Source organism: Loxodonta africana, chromosome 11, assembly GCF_030014295.1.
Source record: "Loxodonta africana isolate mLoxAfr1 chromosome 11, mLoxAfr1.hap2, whole genome shotgun sequence".
NCBI classification, from domain to species: domain Eukaryota; kingdom Metazoa; phylum Chordata; class Mammalia; order Proboscidea; family Elephantidae; genus Loxodonta; species Loxodonta africana.
The window spans coordinates 107,258,210-107,272,021 of record NC_087352.1 but is presented as its reverse complement, the minus strand read 5'-3'; the positions used below and the strand labels follow the sequence as shown (position 1 = coordinate 107,272,021).

General features: G+C 37.6%; 1 protein-coding gene across 2 annotated transcripts in view; it reads right to left on the bottom strand.

The window, feature by feature from the left end:
* The window catches only part of CEP192 (centrosomal protein 192), a 214,678-nt gene that overhangs the window by 146,959 nt on the left and 53,907 nt on the right, over positions 1-13,812 (bottom strand). For both annotated transcript variants that reach the window (XM_064294755.1, XM_064294756.1), the window contains 5 exons: positions 13,439-13,578; positions 12,146-12,290; positions 10,442-10,575; positions 4,568-4,928; positions 3,988-4,131 (listed from right to left, as the gene is read on the bottom strand). In XM_064294755.1, the coding sequence (XP_064150825.1) occupies positions 3,988-4,131; positions 4,568-4,928; positions 10,442-10,575; positions 12,146-12,290; positions 13,439-13,578 (924 nt within the window). The remainder of the gene's footprint in view (positions 1-3,987; positions 4,132-4,567; positions 4,929-10,441; positions 10,576-12,145; positions 12,291-13,438; positions 13,579-13,812) is intronic.

Genomic DNA, 13,812 nt, shown 5'->3' with positions numbered 1-13,812 from the left:
GTCATGGGAGGGATAGGTGGAGTTAGAATTGGTAAAGATGGCGGAGAGAGGAGGAATGTCTGACCTCCCCCTCATAGCAATCAGCCTTGGGCTGTTCATCTTGATTCTCCTTCTCTCCTTCCCCCTTGTGAAGTTAGAGGAGGTCAGATGCCTCCGCCAGGCCACTTTCATAGTGAACCAAAGTCTCACCATCCTCGTTTCTAAGGATAATTTTGGTTGCTTATTTCTTCTGAGACTAATTTTTTTTTTTCTGGCAGTCCACAGTATGTTTAGTATTCTTTACCAACACAATTCAAATGCACCGATTCCTCCTCTGTCTTCCTTTTTTACTGTTCTTTTACATGCATATGAGGTGGCTGAAGAGATCATGGCTTGGGTCAGATGCACCTTAGTCATCAAAGTAACATCTTTGCTTTTAAAAACTTTAAAAAGGTCTCTTACAGCAGATCTGCCCAGTGCAATATGTCATGTGATTTCTTGACTGCTGTTCCCATGGATGTTAACTGTTGATCCAGGGAGAATAAAATCATTAGACAACATCAACTTTTTCTCCATGTATCGTGATTTTGTTTATTGGTCTAGTTGTAATGATTTTTGTTTTTTTCACTCAGGTGTAATCCATACTGAAGGCTGCAGACTTTGACCTTCATCAGTAAGTGCTTCAAGTCATCTTCATTTACGGCAAGCAAGGCTGTGTCATCTGCATTTTGCAGGTTGTTAATGAGTCCTCCTCCAATCCTGATGCTGTGTTCTTCATATGGTCCAGCTTCTTGGATTATTTGCTCAGCATACAATTGAATAAGTAACGTGCAAGGATACAACTCTGCTGCAAACCTTTTCCAATTCTGAACCACACAGTATCCTCTTGTTCTGTTTGTATATAACTGTGTTGGCAATGGTGTACAGGAAACCCTGATCCATGTGTAGTTCCCACATGAGGATAATTTAACTGTTCTGGGATTCCCAATTTTTGCAATGTTATCCATAATTTGGTATAATTCACACAGTTGACTGCCTTCACATAGTTGATAAAACACAGGTGTACATGTTTCCAGTATTTTCTGTTTTCAGCCAAGATCCATCTGACATCAGCAATGATATCACTCATTCCACATCCTCTTCTGAATCTGGCTTATCTTCTGGCTGCAGCACTTTCTAAATTATCTTCAGCAAAATTTTGCTTGTATGCCATATTAATGATACAATCTGACAATTTCTACATTCCGTCTGATCAGCTTTCTTTGAAATGGGCACAAATATGGCTCTCTTCCAATTGGATGGCCAAGTAGCCATCATCCACATTTCTAGAAATAGATGAGTACTTCCAGCACTGCATCCATTCGTTGAAGCAGCTCAGGATATGGCCGATTCCTGGAGCCCTGTCTTCTGTCAATGCCTTCAGTGCAGCTTAAACTTCTTCTTTCAGTACAAGCAGTTCTTAATCATATGCTACCTCCTAAAATGGTTACGTGTCAATCAACTCTTTTTGGTACAGGGATTGTGTATTCCCTCCATCTCTTTTGATGTTTCCTGCATCATTCAACTTTTTGCTCATAGAATCCTTTAGTAATGCAGATGAAGTATTACAGTACTTCCTTTACAACTGAAGTCATGAAAAACTGAAGTAATATACCAGGATATCTGATTTCCATATTACCAAACTTTGAATAACGAAATAACTGAAAAATGGTATTACTAGGCGGTTTTACTCTGCATTTCTTTCCATGGGTAAAGCTGGGCAGGAAACAGAACACTGTCAGCACCCTAAAAAACCCTCCGTCTTCCTCTGAGTTACTCCCTGCCCAGCCTGCAGATATTACGACAGTTATTAAGATAATTAAGGTAGACTGTATAATTCTATTTGTATAAAAGTCAAAGAAATGCAGTTGTGTTGCTGCGAGTGGCTGTGTACGTGTTCCCACTGCTGTGTAGTGTTCCAGGGCGTCAATAAACACAACCCACTCAACTGCAGATGGGCATCTGGAAAGTTTCCAATTTGGGGGCTAATAAGAAAAACACTGCAATAAATATTTTGGTATTTGTCTTTTGGTGAATATAGCCTCCCTATCCACTCAGCACATACTTAGATGTAGAATTATTGGGTTATAAACTATGAAATTCATAAAATTCATCTTTACAAGACACTGCCAAACAGGTTTCTAAGATGGTTGTATAATTTACATTCCCACCAGCAACATATGAGAATTCCATAACTAAGTGGAAAAAGTCCACATCCACCATTCACTCTGTACCCTCACTGTACTTTCTAAATCAAGATAGTATTGAACAAGTTCTTCTTGGAATTCTACCATCCTGTGGCCACCATATTCTGTGTTCTTCTTATATCGCAGATGCTGTTTTAATGATCCTAATCTAACTTCTGCTCCAAAATGTAGAAGTTACAACGGATGCATCGTTAAACACTTCATCGCCTTATTCTCGATGCCTTCATCTATTAAAACTTAAACTATCACCTTTATGTATGTACATTATTCCTAAAAATGTTATCTCTAACTGTAACGTAACCTCAAATTTCCAACCTTTATTTCCAACTACTGAATATCTCCATCTCAAGCCACAATAATCTAAAAATCTATAATTTCTCTTGATTTCCCCATCTCAGTTAATGGTATCGCCATTTTCCCAAGTAATTCAGGCCACAACCCTCAATCCTTTCTTGTCTCCCTACTATCCCAATATCCAGCCACCAAACCCTATCCATTCTACTTCATGTCCTACATCAGCCACTTTCTTTCTCACTGTGACACCTGGCTTACTATAACATCCTAACAATTGATGCCAGAAGAAAGCTCACAAGGCAAAGGAAAGATAAGCAAGACTTCAGTGGCTCCCTACTGCTTACCATGCAAGCCTCAACTCTTGACATGGTATTGAACTTCATCCACTCCCCTAGTTCTCCTCTCCAGCTTTATCTCATCATCTCTTATCTTGCCATAAATGCCAGCCACACTGAACTATTTACCATTCTCAAAACATGTCCATGCTTTCCCACCTCTGTCTGTAATTTCTCATGCCGACAAATGTTTATCTGTTGAAACTCTACCACAAAAGCCAGCTTCTATACTAAAACCTTCTGCTACCCATTCATGCAAAAGTTATTTCTCCCTCCTCTGAACTCCAAAAAGCATTTGGTTTGTCTCTCATGATGCTGATTATTGTCTTTTGTATTTCTATCTTATCCTTCTTATTTGACTAACAGTTTCTCAAGGACTGCAATAATGCCTTATTTACGTCTGTACTTCACATCAACAGACATTCAGAAGCTTGGTACAAGCAGCAATTAAAAATAATTTTCCTCTGGCACCTTAAACCAAAAAAAAAAAAATCCAAGCCCAATGTCATCAAGTTAAAAAACAAGACCGAGTTTGACAGTCCCGAGTGTCTATCCTCATTTGAGGTTACAGAGGTGCTCAAGTACTGGGGGCCTCTGAGGCACAGCAACATCTTCACAGAATAAGGCTTAAAATGCCATACAACAGTATTCTGCAGACCTCATCCAGTTTCTAACTTCACTATCAAAGGTTCTGTTAATCAGCAAATCTACTTGTTTCTTCTAATGCTCTCATTCTTTGAGATTTCGTTATCTTTTCTGTCACTTTTCTATCACTCCAAACGGATTGCCTTTTGTAATTACTTGTTTATCAGAATACTTATTGTTCAAGACAGAATTTGAAAAGCGACTAAGTAAATTCTAAAGTCCCTTCCAACTCTGTAATACTGTAACTTAAGTAGAAGTGTAAGAATGTTATTCTGACTCCCTGTCCTGCTGAAGAAAAAAGCTCAGTGCATTCTACAGAATTAAGACTGACTCAGGCCTTTGTTCCTATAAACAGAAGTGACTATCTATGTATTATATGTTCCAGAAGGGATATGATGTGGCAGACCAACATATACAGGGTCATTTCAGAAACACCACCAGAAACAATGAAAACAGGGTAAAATAAAAGTGGTTTTCAAGAAACTTACAACCAGATCTGAAGTCTCCATTCATCTCATCAGTTAGAAACGTATTTAAACCTTGCTCTTTATTAAATGATGTATAATAAGCAAGATCAGTTACCCATTTGCCCTCTTCGTTTTGATAGACCACACTCTGTGGCAGATCCATTTCTAAAAAATAAAATATCAAAAAACATCCAATGATAAATGTAACATATAAAATGATACGGCACTCTTAAACTTTTTTTTATTTGACTGCCTTAGTTATCAACAGTGCTGAAGAGTGCCAACAATTATTTAGAAAAAGGAAACTCCATTTCCCCAAAGGAAAAGGCAGCCTTAATCACAGTGAAAGTTTACAATGGAGAATAAGGGAGAAAGGAAAAGACAAAGACTTAGAAAGGTACATTTCTACTACACCTCTGATTAAAGATAGGATTTTTAAGCTACAACTGTCTTGTACGAAGATATTTAAAAATCTTTAAAATCTATAAAACACTTGGTATTTCAATACGAAATTTAGCAAAGTTCATGTGAAGATATTTTCTACCCAAAACTACCATTTCTATATTTCTTCTACTTAAAAAAAAACAATACCGCCACTTACGGTCTTTACTCTTTTCAACAAACTCGTAACAGTCACATGTTCGCCTTTCAGTGGTTGGTGACCAGGCAGTATCAGTGGACTTAATCCCACTGTCATTAACAGGCTTCAAAGATGTTATATCCATGCTTTTTCTAACAGAAGCTTTGGGAATCTCAGGGTATAAACATCCGTCCAGCTGCAAAGCTGCTTCTGTATCTGATGCCAAAGGCTCATTTTGATGCAGAGACTCTGTCCCCTGCTTCGAGGGGCCGGTCCGGCCAAAAACACCTTTCTCAGCATTTGTGTCATGAAAATAAACAGGGTTAGGTTTCACATCAGTAGCCCTGCTAGTCTTCACCAGGACTTCATCTCTTGTGCTTTCCTTTAAAAATCAGTTAATAGGGCAACAGTAAATCTTGTGTCTTTCATAACTAATTCTAAAATTTTATGGGAAAAAATTACACAGTTGATATAAAAATGTTATTTACATAATGAAGACAGACTATACAGTACTCAGTGTATTCTGAACTATATATGAACCAATGTTAACTAACTTAAATAAATCAAAATTTAGAATGTGGGCATAGCAAACACATATATCAATATTTAGATGCCAAAACCGGTCCTACTTGCCCATTACACTATAGAAAATTAGAAATATTAGTGTGACTTTTACACTTATCACTGAAGTCTCTACAAGGTTAGTAAGCCTATAAGTACAACTAGCCCAACTAAAATTAATATGAATAAATCATTGAAAACACAGATATTAAATCTTCTAACTGGAGTAAAATAGCATATACTACTAGTATGCTGTTTTGATAAGCCCAACAATTTTATCAGACACTTCAAATTAAGCCATGCTTCCAACAGACTTTCACAAATGGCACTTACTCTTTCCAAAAATGACAACTGCCAAAAAGGAGCTCAAATGCCTGGAAGAGTCTTTCCAAATACTCAGCTACTGCCACTCTCTCAAGTGCCAACAAAACCTATGACAGCAATCTTTTCCGTTATGATGAGTCGTGTGATGACAAAAATAGCCTTATAGGCAAAGTTTTAAAGTTAAAATACTAATGACAGGTAATGCTATATTTAAAAAAAAAAAAAAAAGTTGACTTCGGAACAAGGAAGTCATAGGCTCAAATCCTAGTACCATTACCTTATATCAAAATAGATTCCAAGTGATTTTAAAATTAGATATAAAAGTAAGGAGAAAATACAGATGAGTAGCTTTCTATTTTTCAGTAAATAACATCTTCTAAGTGTAACAGTGTAGTGGGTTAAACTGTACCCCCAAAAAAGATATGGCTCAGTCCTAATCCCATACAGCTGTGAATGTGATGCCATTTGGGAACAGAGTCTTTGCAGATGCAGTTAAGGATCTCAAGATGGCGGGGCCCTAAATCCAATGACCCGTGTCCTCATAAGACAAAGGTGGGGGAGATTTGAGGCAGAGACAAGGGGGAGGCCACATGAAGATGGGGACAAAGACTGGAGTGACACTGCCTAAGCCAAGCAATGCCAGGAGCCACCAGAAGCTGGAAGAGGTGAGGAAGGATTCATTGATTCTGAACTTCTGGCCTCTAGAGCTACGAAAGAATAAATTTTGGTTGCTGTAAATCACTAAGTTTGTGGAAATATTCTACAGCAACCACAGGAAACTAATTCGAACACTAAAGCCAAAAACCTGTAAAGATCATCATACTTGACTTCAAGAGCTTGTAGGAGTCCTGGCTAGTGCAAACAGTTAATACACTCAGCTGCTAATCAAAAGTTTAGAGGTTCAAGTGTACCCACAGGTACCTCGGAAGAAAGGTCTGGCAATCTAGCTCTGAAAACTCAGCCATGGAAAACCCTATGGAGCACAGTTCTACTCTGACACAGATGGTGTCACCACGAATCAGAGTTAAGTCAACAGTAACTAATACTGGAAAGAGCTCGAAAAATCAATATTTAAAATATGAATACCCCAAAAGAAGAAAAGACGAAGGAGACAAATATATACTATTCAAACAAGATACACCCACTCCTCACTTATCAACATGGTCAGGTTCCAAAGACCAGGTCATTATGCAAAAATCACAAAACAGAGGATGACCACATCACCACATAACTGCCAAGTTATATCATTACGTAACTGCTAAACCACCGATACTCACAGTCCAGCCAAGCTGACCTTAACCACCACAGCCAGCATCACTCTCTCCTCGCACCTCAGCGTCTGTTACTGCCAGACATGCATCAGTACTATGCAAACTAGTCGGACAGTAAATGTTTTACTGTTGTTGTAAATGCGAAATGGAGGGTGACAAGAGAGTTGACAAGTGAGAAGCAGGTGTAATCATTTTCCATATATGATACTAGCAAAGACTAAAAAGAATCAAAATATGGTAAACTAGCTTTCTCTCTTTTAAAACTATCTTAAATACAAAGAATGCAGTTGTTCTGTTTGTTTTTAAGCCTAAATATTGGGCTTTATTTACACTTTGACAGTGTAACCCTCTCAGAAAAACAAAGGACTTAAGAAGTGTGAGGAGGAAAAAAGGCAATCCAAGTTCTGCTAAGAGGTGGGGTTTCAGGAAGAGGTAACAAAGTTCTCATCTTCCTCGCTAAAAGGGAAGCAAGAAGGGCAACAGAGCATCTAAGCGGAGTAAGAGAGCATCCTGGGAGGGAAAGAGTTGGCACCATCTCAAACAGTAGTTGAGAAATAAATGTCTGATAACGAATAAGGGAAAAGAAAGACTGCCCTCCAAAACAGAAAAAAAGCATACTTCATAGAATCTAAGCATTAATTTTAAGATTTGCCATTATTTTATGTATCACTAAGAAAGAGAAATTTAAACTATGACATACTAAAACTATAAGACAAACTGATTACATAAGTATTAAATATGCAAAAAATACATATCTTAGAATCAATAAAAGAAGTGACAAAAGAACTTCCAAATAAGCAAAGAAGAAAAACGGGAGGTGAAGGGAAAGGACAGGTTCACCCGATAAAAAATGTAGAAATGGAAAAAACAATGTAAAGTAAGTTCTAAACAAAGTAAAACAAAAAAAATTTTCAGAATATCCATAGTTACACTAAATGTGAAAGGATCAATTTGCTCAGACAACAGGTAAAATATTCCTGTATATAATAAAGTACTATACTGTAGAATACAACTGCTGAATAGAAGTTTAGAGAAATTAATATAGTCTGATGGCACAGTGGTTAAGACCTCGGCTGCCAACCAAAAGTTTGGCAGTTGGCCTGACAGGGAAAACAACAAAGAATCCCTGCTGGAGCAGGAGAACAGTGGGATGCAGATCTCAAATTCTAGTAAAAAAAACCAGGCTTAATGGTCTGACTGAGACTAGAGGGACCCTGGAGCTCATGGTCCCTGGACCCTTTGTTACCCCAAGACTGGAACCATTTCTGAAGACAACCCTCCAGACAGGGATTGGACTGGATTATAAGATAGATAATGACACTGGTGAGGAGTGAGCTTCTCGGCTCAAGTAGACACATGAGACTATGTGGGCAACTCCTGTCTGGAGGCAAGATGAAAAGGAAGGAGGGGACAGGAGCTTGTTGAATGGACACAGAGAATACAGGGTAGAGAGGAGGAATGTGCTGTCTTATTAGGGGGAGAGCAGCTAGGAGTACATAGCAAGCTGTGCATAACTTTTTGTATGAGAGACTGACTTGATTTGTAAGCTTTCACTTAAAGCACAATAAATAATTTTAAAAAATTGAGAAAAGTAAAAAATTAAGGCACAATAAAACATTCAAACTTGAACACTGGAAGGAATAAAAAATAAAAACAATAATATTCAAATAAAAAAAAAAAAAAGATTGGCAGTTGGAATCCACCAGCTGCTCCTTGGAAAACGTATGGGGCAGTTCTGAGACTAGCTAGGAATACAAAAGGCCCTAAACAATAAGCTGTGTCAGTTAAAATTTTTCTAGAGGAAAAACACTATCATCCATGAGACATTGTTTACCCCCATTTAAAAGAACATCTTGTGATTAAATTTAAGCCCAAGGTCGGCCGCTTCTAGCTGTTTTTTTCAGGTTAATCTGTTAAAACCAGAATCCTACATATGCGCAGTAGGAGGTGAGGCTGACCACCAGATGACTCCATCCCATAATGAGTACTGCCTAGGAACCAAAAGACCCTTGCCAAGGAACCAAGATTACTGGACATACATCACTGAGCGGTGACCAAGCCCATTCCAGAAGCAAGAGGTCCATCGGTTACTTCCGTGCCAAGTCCTAGCCCGGCCCTTTTTGAATATGCATCACACTTCTTAGAAACCTAATGAATATGTACAACTTCCCTTTTCCCACAGAGTATAAAACTTTCCCCAGCCCTTTGTTCAGGGAGACAGTGCCGTGAGAGTGATCTCCCTGTCTCCTTGCTTGCTGCAAGTAATAAACTATGCCTTGCTTTAATTCCACCTTACTTTTATTCTTAACGAGAGAACAAGTGGCGAATCCACCGCATTCAGTAACAGTTCTACCCTGTCCTATAGGGTTGCCATGAGTCAAAATCAACTCGATGGCAAGGGGTTTGGTTTTGGTCTTGGTTTAGAGTTATTAAAAGGAGTCCCTGGGTGGCACAAACGGTTAAGCGCTTGACTACTAGCTGAAAGGCTGGCTATTGGAAATCATCCACAGGTACCTCAGAAGTCAGGCCTGGTGATCTGCCTCTGAAAAGCCACAGCCTGGAAAATCCTATGGATCACTTCTACTCTGCATACATGGGTGGGCTGCTATGAGTTGGAATCGACTCGACAGCAACTAACAACAACAGAGTTATTGAAAAGCAACCAGGAACTTGACCTAACATTTGAAAGATGGTTATAATCTATACTGGGGAAGGAGAAAAGAGGAAAACTAGGAACAAAGGATTTGTAAAAGAAATATAAATGAGAAATCCAAGTAATATGGGATTAGAGTATACAGCATCTTAAGGACTACAGAAACAGAAAGGTAGAAAATACCATAAAAAATATCATTGTAACAAGATAAACCCAGCAGCGGCAAGTAATGACAGAGCAGTAAAAACACCGCAGATGAGGAAACAAACCAGACATGTGGTAATGAGCACCCTGAACCTGGTAAAGGAAATAAACAGAAAAGGGTAAATCTATGACATAGTCTCAAGGAAATACAAATGGGATTCAGCTTCTCAGTACCTGATCTTTATCTTCCTTAAAATGACAATCCCATAACTTGCTGCTTTAATGGACTTAAAGGGTTATTGTGAAAATACAATGACTGTCTATATATACAAGCAAGGAGCACTGGTGGTACAATGGTTAGCTGCTCGGCTGCTAAACAAAGGGTTGGGGATTCAAACTCATCCAGTGGCTCAACAGGAGATAGACCTGGCAATCTGCTCCCATAAAAATTACAGCTTAGAAACCCTATGAGGCAGTTCTACTCCGTCACATGAGATCACTATGAGTCTAATATCAACTCAACAGCACACAACAACATTTATACAAGCATACACAAAAGGGACAAAGGAGAGTAAGGGTCAGGAGTGACTACAAAGTTGTAAGCACAGGAGAGATGGGGTGCCATTAAAAAACAGAAAAAACTGAAATCATAAAAAGCAATTTAAAGCAAGGTAAAAGTTTGCATTTTTTATGTAATGGTTGGACATTGAGCTAAAGAACTTTTCAAATGAATAATCTAATGCAAGTCATTAAATATTTAAATTTAAGAAAATAGGCAGTTGTGTACTTTATATCTAACTTTCTCAGTAGCAATTTTTATCTTCTTTATACTTTTTCTATATTTTCCAGGAAGCATTAATAATTGTTGCTTAGAAAAAGAACTGACATCACACAAACACAAAATTTTCATAGAAAATTTAAAGAAAATGCATATAAACTTACTCTGCTATGATGTGGAACAACACCCTTCAAACTTTCTGCCCCTCCTTTCTCTTTTTCAGCTCCCCAGGTACTAGAAGAAAATGGTAGCACACCATCTACATGCCTTCTACTATCTCCAGTTCCTACAGAATTACCTGAAAATAAAAGAAAAAAAATTAATGAAGCAACATCAAAAACTTCAGTAATCATATGTAATAATTGTCTCTTGCAATTAAAATTATTTTATGTAAACCTAATAGTTAGCATTCATATGACAAATTTAGTAATTTACATAGAAGACAAAATAAGCATGTCAAACTGCTACCACACAGAGACAGCTCATTTCTAATTCTCAAACGTCTGAGTAGGATACAATCCAACACTTCAACCAAGAAAACATATAGCACACTATTTAGAATAATGCCAACTTACTCAGGGATCTTTATTAACAGCCCTTTAGAAGAGTTTTAGACTGTTTAAAGATCTGAGTAAATATGGCAAGAGAAGAATAAGACTACCCAAGTTGTGTCACATAATGTCCTACCAAATTAAGGGGTCATTCTGTCCAGAGTTTCTCATAACATGGCTGCTGCATTTCCCTCTGTTGGTCACGCTACCTCCCACAAAAACTGTAACAATTGTAGGAGACAGAAGGCTCAAGACTTAAAGGCTGGCCTCTAGTTACTTCTTCCATTACTGCCCATCTTGTCCACATGTTCTCGTTTGCATTCCAGAGGCTGGCAGATCCAGACTCACAACTGTATGACGGACTCAAGAGGAGACTTCCAACAACGTCCCAGCAGAGCTGCCAGCCTCCTCGGGTTTCCAAGGAGCGCCTTGCGGATTCGAACTGCCGACCCTTTGGTTAGCTGCCGTAGCACTTAACCACTACGCCACCAGGATTTCCAGGGTTTTGGGCTTGTTGAGATTCATTATTTTGCAACTGCGTTACGGAAAGTGCCTGATCATTCTCTACTCTGCCATCTGTTCATTTTTACTCCTGAATTGTACTTTATTGTATGGATATAGCACACATTTATTTAATGTTCACTGGCTGATCGACTTTCAAATTGTTGCCTGTTTTGGATCACCGTGAATAATGTGCTATGAACATTTGCGTCAAATAGTTTATGCAGATTCATGTATTTTTCTTGGTTAGATACGTAGAAGTATAATTTCTGGGATATATGTTTTTTTTTTTTTAAGAAACTGCTCAACAGTTTTCCAAAGTATCTGTACTATTATATATTCTACCCGCAACGTATGAGGGTCCCAGTTTCTCCATATCTCAGCAATTCTTGATGTTGCTAAATTTTTATATTATATTCTAGAGGGTGTGTACTGACACCTAATTGTGGTTTAAATTTTCATTGCACTGATGACTAATGATGTTGAGAATCTTTTAATGTGTTTATTATCCATTTGGTATTTTTATAGTTAAAATGTCTCTTCTTATTGTTTTGCCTGTTTCTGTTGTCTTCCTATTTTTGAATCATGAGGCTTTCTTACATATTGTAGGTATAAGACAAATATTTTGTTCTAGTCCATCATAGGTTCTATTTTAATTTTCTTATGATGTAATTTGATGAATAATTTTAATTGAAAAAAAAAAGATTTGAGGGGATAGATAGGGTTAATATATACTAAATTATACCAAAGAAATATATATTTTTTTAAAGCCAAGCACAGAATTTAAGAACCGAAGAATCATATACCAGTACTTACTAGTACCAGGCAGACAAACAAGAGGGCCTTCCTGAGACTCTTTGTGGCTCATTTCAGAATTTCCCGCAGCTTGTGAGACTAGGGAGGTCAGTGAGCTGTTATTTTCTGATTGAGATCTACAGGTTAGGCTACTGTTTTCAAATACCTGTTGAAAGAATATCTTAACTTTATTAACTTTTCAAAATAGTAGCAAACATTTTGAGGGGGAGACAGTGGGGAGAAAGCAGAGAAGTTCTGCTTTACAGAAGGATGCCAACTAATAAGTGTAGAAGGAACTAGAAAGACCACCATCTAACTACCAACATAACAACTCTCTCAGGGAACCTTCAGCAATGATACTGAAACTGTTTCCTGAAAGGCTGATGGTGAATGGGATGTTTGTGTGATCTCACCGAATCATCCCACAGACCACTTACTAATAACAAAGGGGGAAAGGTTCCTTCACCAGGGGACATCTGGCTGATACTACCTTAAGCAAGTGTTATCAAACAGGCATCACCTGCAGTGGGACAGACAGACACCACGTGCCTCCTGATGTGATGCAATGACAAGTACACAGCACTGCCTACATTTACTCTGAATCTCATCGCGGAGGAAAGAGGCATTCAGATATACCTAGATTAGAGGTCATTCTACAAAACAGAGACCTAGAATGTTACAGAAAGTATAATTTCATGAAATAACCACTCCAAATTAAAAAAGAATAAAGAAACAAAACAAATTCAAGTGTAATCTGTGATTAAATCTTGGATCAAAAAACTAAATAAATAAGAATAAAGGACATTTTGGGGACAATGGGTAAATCTTAATATGGACTATAAACTAATTAAAATTACCGTATCAAAATTAAATATGCTGGAGTGATAACATAATTGTGCTTATGTAAGAAAATGTCCTTCTTTGCAAAAAATGCACTAAGTATTGGGATGAAACGTCATTACAGCTGCAACTTTCAAATAATTCAGGGGAAAACAAAGGTATTTATGGAGGCAGAAAGAAAATATAAATGCAGCAAAATGTTAACAATTGGTCAATCTGGATGAAGGCTATACAGATGTTCTCTGAATTATTCTTTGAAATTTTTTTGTAGGTGAGGAAAAGGTAAGAAAAAGTAGGAAAATATTTCTAATCAACCTATATCTGAAAAAAAGAGAGCACAAAGAAAATGAAAGGCTTAAATTTAATGTTAACTAAATTACTTAAAATTAATTACTTTGATTATTGGTTCAATGAGACCAATAATAACTTTCTAAAGTCAAATTTCTGAAAAAAACCATAAAGACTAGAACACACCGGACTTGCAGGCAACTTAAAATCACCCCCTGCAGTTCCCTGTCCTTCTGCGTCTTCATACATCACTCCTGGAATTGTCAGTTGTTCAAAATAGGCCTCCAAATGGTCATCACAAAACTCTTCATCATCAATATCATCATCTATTGATAAAATGAAGAAAAAAATAGGCTTTAGTCAAAAAGGCCAATAATACACAAGTGGGTCAATGACATTAAAAAAACTCTCACTAGGCGTTCTAATACAAACTAAATATTTAATTACTTTGAGAAGATGGCACAGAAACAGATGCTGGTATATAACAAAAATTACCATATGCCATTCAAAAACTACTAGAGCTGGTAAATGAATCCAGGAGAGTCACAGAGTACAAGGGT